The sequence below is a fragment of the Meriones unguiculatus genome, chromosome 3 (assembly GCF_030254825.1).
Source record: "Meriones unguiculatus strain TT.TT164.6M chromosome 3, Bangor_MerUng_6.1, whole genome shotgun sequence".
NCBI classification, from domain to species: domain Eukaryota; kingdom Metazoa; phylum Chordata; class Mammalia; order Rodentia; family Muridae; genus Meriones; species Meriones unguiculatus.
In genome coordinates this window covers 48,813,281-48,828,331 of record NC_083351.1, presented here as the reverse complement: position 1 = coordinate 48,828,331, position 15,051 = coordinate 48,813,281, and the positions used below count along the sequence as shown (strand labels likewise).

At 40.0% G+C, this 15,051-nt stretch overlaps 1 protein-coding gene and 1 pseudogene across 1 annotated transcript; both read right to left on the bottom strand.

Annotated features, from left to right (window-relative positions):
- Positions 1-170: 170 nt before the first annotated feature.
- LOC132652758 (putative vomeronasal receptor-like protein 4) lies at positions 171-1,090 on the bottom strand (annotated as a pseudogene).
- A 10,694-nt stretch (positions 1,091-11,784) lies between these two features.
- Positions 11,785-12,684, bottom strand: LOC110542904 (putative vomeronasal receptor-like protein 4). Its single transcript, XM_021629386.1, has one exon. It carries the CDS (start codon positions 12,682-12,684, stop codon positions 11,785-11,787), a length of 900 nt encoding a protein of 299 aa, XP_021485061.1.
- Between the last annotated feature and the right edge of the window lie 2,367 nt (positions 12,685-15,051).

The following is a 15,051-nucleotide window of genomic DNA, read 5'->3' as shown; positions in this document are numbered from 1 at the left end:
TGATGGGGGGGACCTCCTCCCCATTCATCTGATCCTGTTTTATCAGGTATCTTCAGGACTGGCTGCAAAGCCTTCCTCTGTGGCCTAACAGGACTGCTCCTCCCTTGGGGTTGGGGAGGCCAGAGAGCCCATCATTATTTTTAATAGAAGAAAAAATCCTTTAAAAAGATCTAGTAGCATTTTAACTGTAAGATTTTCAGCACATTGATGATTCTCTTATCAGAACTGATGTGGACCAAAGGAGTAATGGTCCACATTACTCCTTTGTAATGGGATAGGCATTCATCACAAATTTTTGAATATTCAGGATGAAGGGGTCATACATCCACACAAGGAATGAGGTAGATGAAATGATGAAGTCCACCCAGTATATGACCACAAAGAAAAATACCAGCAGCAAGATGGTCCGGGTGGCCCTTTTCTCAGGAGACACTCTCAGGTGGCTGATGCTATGAAGATGCTTGCATTGCCTCTGATGTCTGAGCAAGATTATCACCATGTATGTACTTGTGGTCTGCATGACTGCTACAAGAAACACATCTCTGGAGGTTGTCACTGTTATAAACAATCCCCTGATGACATAGTTCATTTGGAAGACTATGCAGGATTCAGTGACCTTCATCTGGTTTGTCTCACTCACATTGGTAAAACCACCAACATAGAAGATCAGGTTACTATTGAAGGACAAATTCAAAGACCAAATACATAAGAAAGCGTAGATCATGTATTTTTTAAGCTCATGTTTAAACTTGGCCAACAGAGAGTTACTGGGACTGATAGTGACAGCCTGGAACACACTCAGGAGGCAGGTGATGCAGATAGAGAGGCCTCTCAGTACCCTGTGTATGTAGAAAGTTGTCTTACATTTGATGTAATTCTCAATGTTCAGTGACTCAAATATGTCTGTAAGCCAAATGTCTCCTCCTGTGAGGAGCATCATTATATGAACCAAGGTTAGTTGACAAGACATCAGGTCCATGGGCTTAGGTCTCTGACCTAGGATTGTGAAAGAATAGAAAAAAAGGAGAAACAAATTGGCCAGGACTCCAAGCCCAGCTTGAATATAAAGGACATCCTTTAATGAGGACATAGGTGAGAAGTGTATTCATCTGAAGACCATAGTGGAGGCATAGTTCTTATATCTGAAAAAAAAAAAAATTACTCATCAAACTTGTAATTCATTGGACAGTATGTCTGTATTATAATTCCATTCTTCTCACTAATTTTTCATTAATCCATATTTCTACCTTTTGAAGATCCAGGCTGTCCATCATAGCCTACATTTGTATATAGCCTCCATGTGTCACTTGTATATATAGCACGTATAGATTAACAAATGCATCCACATTCATATCTATACAGAACTCATATTTTGTGTGCCTGTATTGCACCTGCATATCAACTAGAAAACCAATCCTATTTTATCATATGATTCCCTGCACTCTGCCGAAGGTTTGGTTATGAGTCTCAGCATCTGCTTTGATATGCTGCTAGGTAGAGTCTTTCAGAGGCTCTCTGTGGTAGGCTCCTGTCCTGTTTCTTGTTTTCTCCTACTTCCCATGTCCATCCCATTTGTTAATATGACCGGGAGAGGACAGGCGCTCCACAAGGATAAAATATATCAGGGCAAGGGGGTCCTCTTGTTTCTGCAACCAAGAACCATGTTGGGATATAACCTAGAACCCCTGCTCGGATGTAGCCCATGGTAGCTAGTATCCAAGTGGATACTCTAGTAATGGGAACAGGAACTATTTTGGACATAAACTCAAGGACTGGCTCCCTTACCTCCACTAGCCCCCAAGAAAGGAACAGCTTGCTAGGTCACAGAGGAGGACATTGCAGCCAGTACTGAAGATACCTGATAAGGTAGGGTCAGTCAGGTGGAAGGGGAGGAGGACCTCCCCTAGCAGTGGACTTGGAAAGGGGCAGGGAGGAAATGAGGGAGGGTAGGATTGGGAGGGAATGAAGTAGTGGGTTATATCTGGGATACAAAGTAAATAACCTGTGATTAATATTAAGAAATAAAAATTTTAAAAATTCAATCCTATTGATTTAAATTGCCTCATTTTATTGTTACCACCTAAAATAGTAGTGAGGAGCAGAAATTATTAATCACATTTGTACAACTGAACAAAACTGTGTCAGTCTGAAGAAAAAAAATCACTAAAAGTATCCAATCAGGTGAGTCAGACTCATAGTCTATAATTTTACTATGATGTATTTTAGTAACAATGTTTTCATTCAAATTTCTTATTGAATCACAGCGATAATTCATGATAATCTCATGATTTGAATCAGCAAAAAGTTTACCTCAATTCTCTTTTTGTTTGTTTGCTTATTCTTCCACAAAATCTTACATCCTCAGCATACAAAACTAAAGACATAGATGCCTTTGGAGACATTTTCTGTACTTTCCACACAGTATTAATTGTAGTATTAATTGTTATGGTTGTAAGTGGACTTGGATGACTTCCAGTGCAGTTCTTATCCCATTTAAACCCTTTGATAGCTCCAATTCAGGATTAAAGAATTAACTTTGAGCTATTTAGACAAATGATATTGTTCTTTACTTTTGTTGCAATAAAGGCCAGAAAGAAGTAAATAATTTTCTTTCTTTTACTTAATTTTATTTTTATTTATTTTACATCCTGTTATAGTCCCATCCATCCTCCCTTCCCCAGACTCTCTACCTTGCTCTTCGTCCTCCCCTTTTCCTCAGAAAAGTGGAGCTTCCTTTCTCATTCAGTCCAGCTCATCAAGTTGCATCAGGACTAAGCATATTCTCTGCTCCTGTGGCCTGGCAAGGCAGTTCCACAAGAGGAAAGTGATCAAAAACCTGGCAAGTAAGGCTTTGTCTAATGGAGTCCCCACTTCCCTTACTAGAGGACCCCCATGAGGTCTAAGATGTCCATCAACTTAACCTTTGTAGAGCACCTAGGTCCAGTTCCTGCATGGTTGATGCCCTGGTTACTTGGCACTGTTGGTCTTCTTGTGGAGCTCCTGTCACTTCAGGCCCCTTTCTTTTTTAAAAATTACTTATTTATTTTTATGTATTACAATTTAGTCATTTTTTGTATCCTAGCTGTAGCCCCCTACCTTGTCTCCTCCCAATCCCACCCTCCCTCCCTCTTCTAATCCCATACCCTTCCCCTAGTCCACTGATAGGGGAGGTCTACCTCCACTTCCATCTGACCCAAGCCTATCAGGTGTCATCAGGACTGGTTACATTGTCTTCCTCTGTTGCCTTATGAGGCTGTTCCACCCCAAACCCAGGTTGAGGTGATTAACGAGCCAGCCACTGAGTTCATGTCAGAGACATTCCCTGTTCCTCTCACTAGGGAACCTACTTAGATATTGAGCTGCCATGGACTACATCTGAGCAACGGTTCTAGGTTATCTCCTTGCATAGCCCTTGGTTGAAGTATCAGTCTCAAAAAAGACCCCTGGGCCCAGATTTTTTGGTTCTGTTGGTCTCCTTGTGGAACACCTGTTACCTCCAGGTATTTCTAGCTCCCCATTCTTTTTTTTTTTAACATGAATTTTTTTTATATTTTTTATTTTTATTGATGATTTTATTCACATTGTAGCTCCCCATAAACCCCTCCATCCTCGCCTCCCAATCCCACCTTTCCTCCCCCTTCTTGAGGTATGCGCCTCCCCATGTCCACTGATAAGGGAGGTCTTCTCCTTCCTTCTGATCCTAGTCTATCAGATCTCATCAGGAGTGGCTACATTGTCTTTCTCTGTGGCCTGGTAAGGCAGTTCCACTCTCAGGGGGAGGTGATCAAAGAGCAGGCCAATCAGTTCACATCAGAGGCAATCCCTGTTCCCATTACTGTTGAACCTACTTGGACACTGAACTGCCAGGGGCTACATTTATTCTAGCTTATCTCCATTCATTGTACTTGGTTGAAGTATAAGTCTTAGGAAAGACCCCTGTGCTCAGATTTTCTGGTTCTGTTGCTCTCCTTGTGGAGCTCCTGTCCACTCCAGATCTTACTATTTCCCACTTCTTACATAAGATTTCATGCACTCTGTCCAACAGTTGGCCGTTAGTCTCAGCTTCTGCTTTGATAGTCTGCAGGGCAGAGCCTTTCAGAGGTCCTCTGTGGCAGGTTCCTAACTTGTTTCCTGTTTTCTTCTTCTTCTGATGTCCATCCTCTTTGCCTTTTGGGATGGATTTGAGCATTGTAGCCAGAGTCCTTCCTCTTCATTAGTTTCTTTAGGTGTACACATTGTAGTAAGTTTATCATATATTATATGTCTATATGAGTGAGTATATACCGTGTGTGTCTTTCTGCTTCTGGGATAGCTCACTCAGGATGATCTTGTACAGTTCCCACCATTTACCTGGAAATTTCATCATTACTTTGTTTTTTATTGCTGAGTAATATTCCATTGTGTAGATGTACCTCAATTTCTGCATCCATTCTTCAGTTGAGGGGCATCTGGGCTCTTTCCAGCTTCTGGCTATTACAAATAAAGCTGATACAAACATGTTTGAGCAAATGTACTTGTTCTGTACTTGAGCTCTTTTGAATATATGCCTAGGAGTGGTATAGCTGGATCTTTAGGAAGCACTATTCCTAGTTGTCTGAGAAAGCGCCAAATTTATTTCCAGAGTGGTTGTACAAGTTTACATTCCCAGCAGCAGTGGAGGAGGGTTCCCCTTTCTCAACAACCTCTCCAGCATGTGTTGTCACTTGAGGTTTTGATCTTGGCCATTCTGATGGGTGTAAGGTGAAATCTTAGGGTCATTTTGATTTGCATTTCCCTGATGGTTAATGGCATTGAGCATTTCTTTAAGTGTTTCTCTGCCATTTGATATTCCTCTACAGAGAATTCTGTTTAGTTCTGTTCCCCATTTTTTAATTGGATTACTTGATTTGTTGCTTTTAAACTTCTTTAATTCTTTATATATACTGGATATTAGCCCTCTGTCAGATGTAGGGTTGGTTAAGATTCTTTCCCAGTCTGTAGGCTGTCGTTTTGTTTTGATGAAAGTGTCCTTTGCTTTACAGAAGCTTTTGAGTTTCATGACATCCCATTTATTGATTGTTGCTCTTAGAACCTGTGCTGTTGGTGTTCTGTTCAGGAAGTTGTCTCCTGTACCAATGAGGTCCAGGCTGTTCCCCACTTTTTCTTCTAACCGATTTAATGTGTCTGGTTTTATGTTGAGGTCTTTGATCCCCTTGGACTTTAGTTTTCTGCAGGGTGATGAGTATGAATCTATTTTCATTTTTCTACATGTAGACATCCAGTTAGACCAGCCATTTGTTGAAGATGCTATCTTTTTTTCCATTGTATGGTTTTGTCATCTTTGTAAAAAACCAGGTGCCCATAAGTATGTGGGTTTATTTCTGGGTCTTTTATTCAGTTCCATTCGTCCACCATTTTGTTTCTATGCCAATGCCATGAAGTTTTTATTACTGTTGCTCTATAGTACTGCTTGAGATCAGGGATGAGATACCTCCAGAAATCTTTTATCATAGAGGATTGTTTTAGCAATTCTGGGTTTCTTGTTATTCCATACGAAGTTGAGAATTTTTCTTTCAAGGTCTGTAAAGAATTGTTTTGGTAATTTGATGGGAATTGCATTGAATCTATAGATTGCTTTTGGTAAGATGGCCATTTTTACTATGTTAATCCTGCCAAGCTGTGAACATGGGAGATCTTTCCATCTTTTGATGTCTTCTTCTAATTCTTTCTTCAGAGACTTGATTTTTTTTTCATACAAGTCTTTTACTTGCTTGGTTAGGATCACACCAAGATACTTCATGTCTTTTGTGGCTACTGTGAAGGGTATTGTTTCCCTAATTTCTTTCTCAGCCCTTTTGTCTTTTGTATACAGGAGGGCTACTGATTTTTTTTTTTTTTTTTTTTAGTTAATTTTGTATCCGGCCACTTTGCTGAAGATGTATATCAGCTGTAGAAGTTCCCTGGTAGCATTTTGAGGGTCAGTCAGTTATACTATCTAGCTCCCCATTCTTTCATAAGACTCCTTGCCCAAAGTTTGGCTATGAGTCTCAGCCTCTGCTTCGGTACCGTGTGGGTAGAGTCATTCAGAAGTTCTCTGTGGTAGGCTCCTGATCTGGATTGGATTCCCAAAACTGATATGGTGCCTCATAATAATCTGTAACTCTAATTCTGGGAGATCCATTGCTCTCTCTGTCATGGCACACTAGTGGTACACAGACATACATGCAAGCAAAATATTCATATATGAAAAATAATTAATAAATAAAGGAAAGTTCCCTGATAATACCTTTTTTAAGTGTTGGCCTCCGAATTAAAAGAGGAGAAACCTTATTCCAATTTTAAAATCACAAATTCACAAACTATATATCTATAATTATTTTCATGAACTATATATCTACTTTTACTAATATAGCACATGTAATATAAGACATAAAAAAGATCATAAGATAAAAAATATTATTCTAAAAAGTGTTTGTTTTCCAAAGGTATATTATTCCATCTATCTACTTCATATCTATTGCTTCCTAAATGTTTGTCTCATCCAGTAGCATCAAACCTTCTAAATGGTCAAGTGACACCTTTCTCTGAGGTTCACTGAAGCTGAGACTGGATGAGAAATAAAAGACCATAACTGCCATGTCTACAGTTGTCAACATTGCATGCACTGAGCAAGCCCATTTTTTTTATTTGAAAAACACAAAAAGAAATTGCAGTGCTGGGGGTTTTCACACTTATTAAAGTATAATTTCAGTTGTGAGTAATAAAGCCCAAAGTGTATCCATACACATTCATCATAGTGGAGAGGCCATCACTGTTAGATTGACCCAGACCTAAAGAGTGTGCAGGCAGCTGTGTGAAGACATCGGCAACAAAAGACGAATAACTGCTTTGTGCATAGTTCTAAACTTTTCCAAGAAAAAAACACTTTACCACTTCATTATCACAGTATTTGATTTTAGAACAGACTTGTCTTATAAACTATGCTGATATTTGCCTTCTGCTTAGTAGAAATTTAGTAATCTAAAAAGCATACAAGTATGCCAGAAGTATCATTTTCATTTTAAGATTTACCATATTTAGTGGGTAATGACCTAAAAGCAGTATGACTGCTTGGAGAGCATAAAGTGAGTGTGTGACTTTGCGGTGACGAGGGGTGTGGTGCTGCCTGAAGATGAAAACCATAGCCACTCAAGCTACTTCCATGAAACCTTCATAAATTAGTTAAGGACAGCAGAAATAAATACTGATCACTTACCAATAAGGTATTAATTCATACCTATTACCTGATACTCTTAAAAATAATTTAAATACACGAATTGGTTTTTGGATATTGAGTTTAGTGCCGCTGTGACTGGAAGCACACAGAAGCTGACTAGAATATTACAGCCCCACACTTACGATCCAGCTTTCCCAGATGAAGCAGCAGCAGCAGGAATGTCACTGCAGAGACTGTGGGGAAGCCATCAAGCTCAGAGATTCATCACAGGTTGTATGTCATGAGTTACATAGAGATAAGAAAGTGTTCAATCGAAAAGTGTGTCTGTGTGCGTGCTTGTGTGTGTGTGAAGGGGGGAGAGATTATTGGAATACTGAGTCTAAGAATAGAGCGATAGGGGGGGAGCCAAGATGGCGGCGCTGGAAAAACAGCACATCTGAGCAGCAGGACAGCACTTTTCGTGCAGAGACCAGGAGACTGAACTCGGGGCCCTGAAACTACATCGATCATGTTTCCCAGGTCTCTGCCGCCATCACAGCCGAGCTCCTGCCGCGCGTAGAGAGCTTTGCGCTCAGCTCAGCGGTACAGACAAGCTGTGCGCCCCAGTACAACAGGGACTGGGAACCCCTGTCCGGAGAGGACCCCACAGAGAAGGAAGAAACCGTGCTGCTGGGGTCACCTAGAGAAAGTCTAGCAGACGGCAGATTGCAAACAGACAGAACTGAGTGCCCCAAGACACCAGAGCAGTACTCACCCGCCACAGATTACCGCAGCTGATCACTAAATTTACAGCAAGAAACCCAGAAGGAGGGCAGCTGCCCCCAGGACTTCTCCCCTTATCCCCTTTCTCCACAACCTCTCCAGCATGTGTTGTCACTTGAGTTTTTGATCTTGGCCATTCTCATGGGTGTAAGGTGAAATCTCAGGGTTGTTTTGATTTGCATTTCCCTAATGGCTAATGAGGTTGAGCATTTCTTTAAGTGCTTCTCTGACATTCGATATTGCTCTATTGAGAATTCTCTGTTTAGCTCTGTTCCCCATTTTTTAAGTGGATTACTTGGTTTGCTGCTTTTCAGCTTCTTTAGTTCTTTATATATACTGGATGTGAGTCCTCTGTTAGATAAAGGGTTGGTGAAGGTTCTTTCCCAATCTGTAGGCAGTCGCTTTGTTTTGATGACAGTATCCTTTGCTTTACAGAAGCTTTTCAGTTTCATGAAGTCCCATTTATTGATTGTTGCTCTTAGAGCCTGTGCTGTTGGTGTTCTGTTCAGGAAGTTTTCTCCTGTACCAATGAGTTCTAGGGTATTCCCCACTTTTTTTTCTAGCCGGTATATTAATTAAAATTTATTCACTTTGTATCCCAGCTGAAGGTCTCCCCTCATTCCGTCCGAATCACATCAGCTCTCCCTCATCTCCTCCCATGCCCCTCTCCAAGTCCACTGATAGGGTAAGTCCTCTTTCCCTTCCATCTGACCCTAGCCTATCAGGTCTCATCAAGCCTGGCTGCATTGTCTTCCTCTCTGGCCTGGTAAGGCTGCTACCCGCTTAGGGGGAGGTGATTAAAGAGCCAACCTGAATGAATGTCACGGACAGTCCCTGTTCCCATTACTAGGGAACCCACTTGGACACTGAACTGCCATGGGCTACTTCTGTGCAGGTGTTCTCAGTTATCTTCATGCATGGTCCTTCGTTGGAGTATTGGTGTTTGAGAAGACCCTTGGGCCCAGATGTCTTAGCTCTGTTGCTCTGCTTGTGGAGTTCCTGTCCCCTCCAGGTCTTTCTATCTTCCCCTTCTTTAATATGATTCTCTGTACTCTGCCCAAAGTTTGGTCTCAGGATCTGCCTTAATACCCTGCCGGGTTGAGTCTTTCAAAGGACTTCTGTGGTAGGCTTCCTGTTTACTGTTTTCTTCATATTACAATATCCATCCTATTTTCCTTTCTGAGTGAGGATTGATCATCTCACCCAGGGTCCTCTTTCTTGATTGGCTACTTTAGGTGTACATATTTTAGTATGTTTATCCTATATTATGTCTAATATCCACTTATAAGTGAGTATATTCCTTGTATGTCTTTCTGCTTCTGGGATACCTCACTCAAAATGATATTTTCTAGTTCCCACCATTTGCCTGCAAATTTCATGATTTCTTTGTTTTTAATTGCTGAGTACTATTCCATTGTGTAAATGAATCACAATTTCTGTATCCACTCCTCCATTGAGGGACATCTGGATTGTTTCCAGATTCAAACCCAAGATTTCACCTTATACCCATCAGAATGGCTAAGATCCAAAACTCAAGTGACAATACATGCTGGAGAGGATGTGGAAAAAGGAACCCTGCTCTATTGCTGGTGGGAATGTAAACTTGTACAACCACTTTGGAAATCAATCTGGAGTTGCAGAGAATTAGGAATGGTGCTTCCTCAAGATCCAGCTATACCACTCCTAGGCATATATCCAAAAGATGCTCAAGTACACAGCAAACGCATTTGCTCAACCATGTTTGTAGCAGCTTTATTCATAATACATTACTTACTTTATAACAGTAGGCCCCTGCCTTGTGGTTCAGTGTCTCCAGCCAGAAGAGCTGCAGAATGGCATGGGGCACTGAGCTGAATTAGGCACTTTTTCCATAAGAAGGTCCAAGCACCGTCAGCTTCCTGGGGGAAAGAGTGAAGCGTGGGGTCCAGAGTTCCGTTTTTCTCAGGAACTTTTGTCTTAGGGCTGACATGAATGAAACACAGAACCGGATCCCAGCCACTGGATATCCAGTCTGGCCGGATATGTGGGAGAAAAGATTTTCTCCACAGCAGAAGTGTTACTTCCCTTTTGGTTGGACCACAGAGGCCAAAAGGCTCAGGGCTCTGAAGCCCAGGTGGTGGAGATATCGCAGTGTTACATCTCTTTGGTTAAACCACTGTCTTAATATCAGTGGGTGTGACCAAATGCCCACTCCTGATGCAGCTACAGCAGGAACGCAGGTTCTGGGGCTGATCCAAGCAGCAGGAGTTCAGAGCTCTTAGAGGCCTGCCAGACCTGAATTGGATGAATTGAGCAGCTGTTTCGAGGCACCCAGGAGAGCTCCAGAGGTGCCTGCTGTGGTTCTGCTGCAACTGCTTGGCCAGCAGTCAAGTCTGGGAGTCCAGCGGTGAATTCTTCTGGGAGGAGGGCAGCCCTTGTTTTCCCAGAACAAACAGCAAGTCTCAGACCATCTTTGATGAAGTAGATGGGCTTGTTTCATTTCCTGAGCAGGGACACTGTAAACCTTGGGCAGTGGGAGGGGTTTGGGGTTTGATTGGCAGGGACTACGACGCTGGGGATGCTCCCTGGCATGGGGAAAGGTAACAAGTGACAAGTTTAAGTGACTGACTCACTTGTGGCCACCTAGGTGTTGTGTCACGTGCTCCTGAGACAGGCACAGAAACAAGGAGAAAGCTTTGTCCCACACCTTCTGTTCTCAGGATAAATTTTAAATCTCAAGTTTGAGATTTCCTGGGTTTGGACATGCTAGATCTGATTAGTCCTCTACCGGTTGCTCTGCAGGTGTGTTCCAGGAGTGCCACTTGGACCCACACAAAATGAAGTCAGTGCAGTCTCTACAGGTCATTTTCATAAAGTTTATGATTTCTGGTTTTGTATTTTAATGAGATCCCTGTGTTGAACTTGTGTTTTTCTATATCTATATGTATTTACTGGGCTTTTTCTCTGACCCTTTTTTTTTGTTTCTTTTATTCTATTCTGATTTGTTATTTTTGTTTTATCTTACTGTCACTTATTATTATTGCTTACAGGCCTGTGTGCTTCCTGAAGAAAGACAGAAAGGGTGTGAATCTGAGTGGGAGAGGAGATGAGGATGAACTGGGAGGACTAGGAAAAGGGAATATCTGATCAAAATACATTATATGAAAAAAAAACTGTTTTCAATAGAGGAAAAACATAGTTTTTAAATGGTGGGGTATGGAGGTGAACACTTGGAATCTCAGTTTTCAACAGAAAGGCTTAAAAGGTCACTCTCAGCAAAGAGCTTCTTTTAAGTTACCTCAACATCAAGGACACTTTTATGATATAAAGAAAAAAGGAGAAAGAGAATTCATGTGGAACTAGCTTATAGTGTACAATAAACTTAAGAACTTTATATTGCTTGGCAGCATAATGTCAAAAGAATGTATATATGTAATAGCACAAATTACTTTAAAATCATATGAAAAGGCCTCCTCTGTTGCCATGACACCTGTGAAAAATCTTGTGGCAAGTGGGGGGCAAAAACCAAAAAAGAAACAGGTTTTGAATTTCATCCTTGACTGCACCCATTCTGTAGAAGATGGAATTATGGATGCTGCTAGTTTTAAGCAGGTCCTCCAGGAGAGAATCAAGATGAAAGGGAAAGCTGGGACTCTTGGCAGAAGCGTTGTAACCATCAAATGCGACAATAACAAGATCACTGTCACCTCTGAGGAGCCAGAGACCTCTTCAGACCTCTGTGCACACCAGGAATGCACACCTGCATACTTATTGTTACCAAACTCATACATACAAATGAAAATAAATGAATCATTTTTAAAAGAAGAGGAAAATGTCTTTTATAAAATCTAGTGGTATTTTGACTGCAAGATTTTCAGCATTCTTATTATTCTTTTATCAGAAATTATTTGTATCAAAGGAGTAATTGTGGGATAGGCATTCATCACAAACTTCTGAATAGTCTGGATGAATGGGTCATAGTTCCATAACAGGACTGAGGTAGATGAGATGATGAAGTCCACCCAGTATATGATAACAAAGAAAACCACCAGCAGCAAGATGTTCTGGGTGGCCCTTTTCTCAGGGGATGCTCTCAGGTGGCTGATGCTATAAAGATTCTTGCATTGCCTCTGATGTCTGAACAAGATAATCACCATGTATGCACTTGTGGTCAGCATGACTCCTACAAGAAACACATCTCTGGATATTGTCAGTGTTAAAATCAATCCCCTGAGGACATAGTTCGTGGGGAAGAGTGAGCAGGATTTAGTGACCTTCATCTGGTTTGTCTCACTCACATTGATAAATCCACCAACATAGAATATTAGGTTACTACTGAAGGACAAATTGAAAGACCAAATACAGAAGAAAACACTGATCATGTATTTTTTTAGTTTATGTTTAAATTTTGCCAAAAAAGAGCTACTGGGACTGATAGTGACAGCCTGGAACACACTGAGGAGGCAGGTGATGCAGATGGAGAGGCCTCTCATCACCCTGTGTATGTAAAAACTTGTCTTACATTTGAAGTTATTTTCAATGTTCAGTGACTCAAATATGTCTGTAAGCCACATGTCTCCTCCAATGAGGACCATCATTATGTGAACAAAGGTCAGTTGATAGGACATCAGGTCTGTGGGCTTAGGTCTGTGACCTACAATTATGAAAGTATAGAAAAAAAGAAGATACATATTGGCTATGAGTCCAAATCCAGCTTGGAAATAAAGGACATTCTTTAATGAAGACATAAGAGGAAATTAAATCATCTTAAGAGAAGAAAGGAAGGATATTTCGTATATCTGGAAGAAAAACAGAGTATACGTTTTGTGATCCACCTCTCAGTGTGTCTATATCATTATAACATTTTATCTATTTACTCTTGATTAGCCTGCCCCTTTAACTTTTGATGTTCCATATTAGACTTCATAGCCTACATTTCTATATACTCTCCATATATCTCTCTACCTGGAGAAATAGAATACTGGACATGATAAAGTCATTCACTAGCACATCTATACAGAATACATGCTTTGTGTATGCCTTATTAAATCTGAATTTCATGCCTTAGAAATCCAATCCTATTTATTCAAATTGCCTCATTTTATTCTTAATACCTAAAACAGTAGTGGGGAGGACAGAAAATTAATCACATTGTGCAACTGAAAAAACTTACATTAATTGGGAAAATAGTCACAAAAATTTAAAACTGAGGTGAGTCTGTCTAATATTCTATAATTTTACTATGTTTAAGTTTGCAACTATCCATGTCTTGACTCATAATTCTAATGGAGTCACAGTGATAATTCATGATAATGCCGCTGCTTTAATTAGCAATAGGTCTATCTCAATTCATCATAAAAATATGCTTCTTTTCGCATGAAATCTTACATTCCCAGAATCTGGAGTTAAAGACATGTACATAGTTGGAAACCATTAGTGTACTTTCATCCTATGAATTCCCTAACCATTAATTATGGTTATACGTGGTCTCCCACTTTAGTGTCCATCCCATTACCTTTAATAAGACTCTGTCTCAGGTTTAAAAGAATTGTCTTCAAGTTATTGTGACAAACACTGTTTTTCTTTTCTTTTTGGAGGAGCAGTGTAAATTCCTAACAGAATGACTAGTTACAGCTTTTCAGCCATCATGTTGATATTTTACCTACTTAGTCTTTCTTCTGTATTTATCTTCCTCACACATTCTAAGAAGCCCCACCTTTAACTATTTTCTTGATCAGATACTTGTACCTGCTCTTCTGCTCTCTACTCCTCCCAGCATCACCCATAATCCTGGAAACGGTCCTGTTTTACTTTCCTGATTCCCATAGTTACTTACCACAGGCTACATAATCATATCTACAAGCTGGAAGACTCCAGCAAGTGACACTAAGACAAACACTATTTCCCACACATTTATAACAAGCAGGAACTTGTGGAAGATGACCATGTAGTGATCATGTTTAAAAGAGATTCCTTACCATGCAGTGCAAATCAAGGTCACCAATGTCATCATACATCATCAGCACCCAGACACATTTTACAGCTTCAACAACAGTCTTACCTTCCTGCCTGTCTCAGTTACTTGTCCTTATGATATATGTCATTATCATATCAAATTAATTTCATGAATTACTTTAAAATCATTTTGAGATCGAGAAATAGAAAACAACCACACTGGCTCAGATTCTTGTATGATAATGTGTGCTCAATTATATTTCCAAGTTCACTCATATAAGGGGTAACCATGCATGTATGTATAAAAATGACACAGAAGTTTGTTGCTGAGACCACTCTTGCTATGAATATGAGACCACAAACCACATGCTTTATATTGGCATGATTTTGCACTTAAAAAGTTTAATCTAGTTGAGAAATGGATTCACCCAAATTGCCAGAGCCAAGCATTTGATTTCATTACCAACATATATTTACAATAGCTACACAGGGATGTTCTGTTTTAAAAAGCTCCAAGATATGGGCTGGAGGTATAGGTCAGTGGTTAAGACCAGTTTTTGCTCTAGCAATGACCTGGGTTTGATTCTTAGCAGTGATATGTTTGTTCATGATCATCTGTAACTCTAGTTCATGGTGATCCATTGCAATCTCTGATTAGGCAGATCAGTGGAGTCTAGATATTATATATAGGCAAAACACACAAATGTGTAAAATAAACTAAATAAATAATAAATAAATAAATAAATAAACAAATAAAGCTCCAGGATCATACTTAATTCAGGCCTTGTTCTCCAAACGGTAGGAAATATAGCTCAATTCTAATTTTAAAAATGCAAGTGTACAAACCAGATACATATATGATCATTCATTATTAATTATACAGCAATAATTTATTAACATAACACATGTATTATGGGTAATTAAAACATGATAATATAAGGTAAAAGACAATAATCTAACATGATTTCCTTATCCCAAAAATATGCAAGTCAACCTCTCTACTTCATATTCATTGCTCTTTAAATGTTTATCACATACATTAATAAAGTGGCACTTTTCTTTGGAACTCACTGAATCTGAGACTGAACCAGAAAAGACTGCGGCTGCCATGGCTACAATCTGAGATGTTAACATAGATACACATTGAGAAAATCATATTT

Bases quoted from the DNA above. Each gene is read 5' to 3' on its own strand.
- LOC110542904 (XM_021629386.1), bottom strand. From the start codon at position 12,684: ATGTCTTCATTAAAGAATGTCCTTTATTTCCAAGCTGGATTTGGACTC.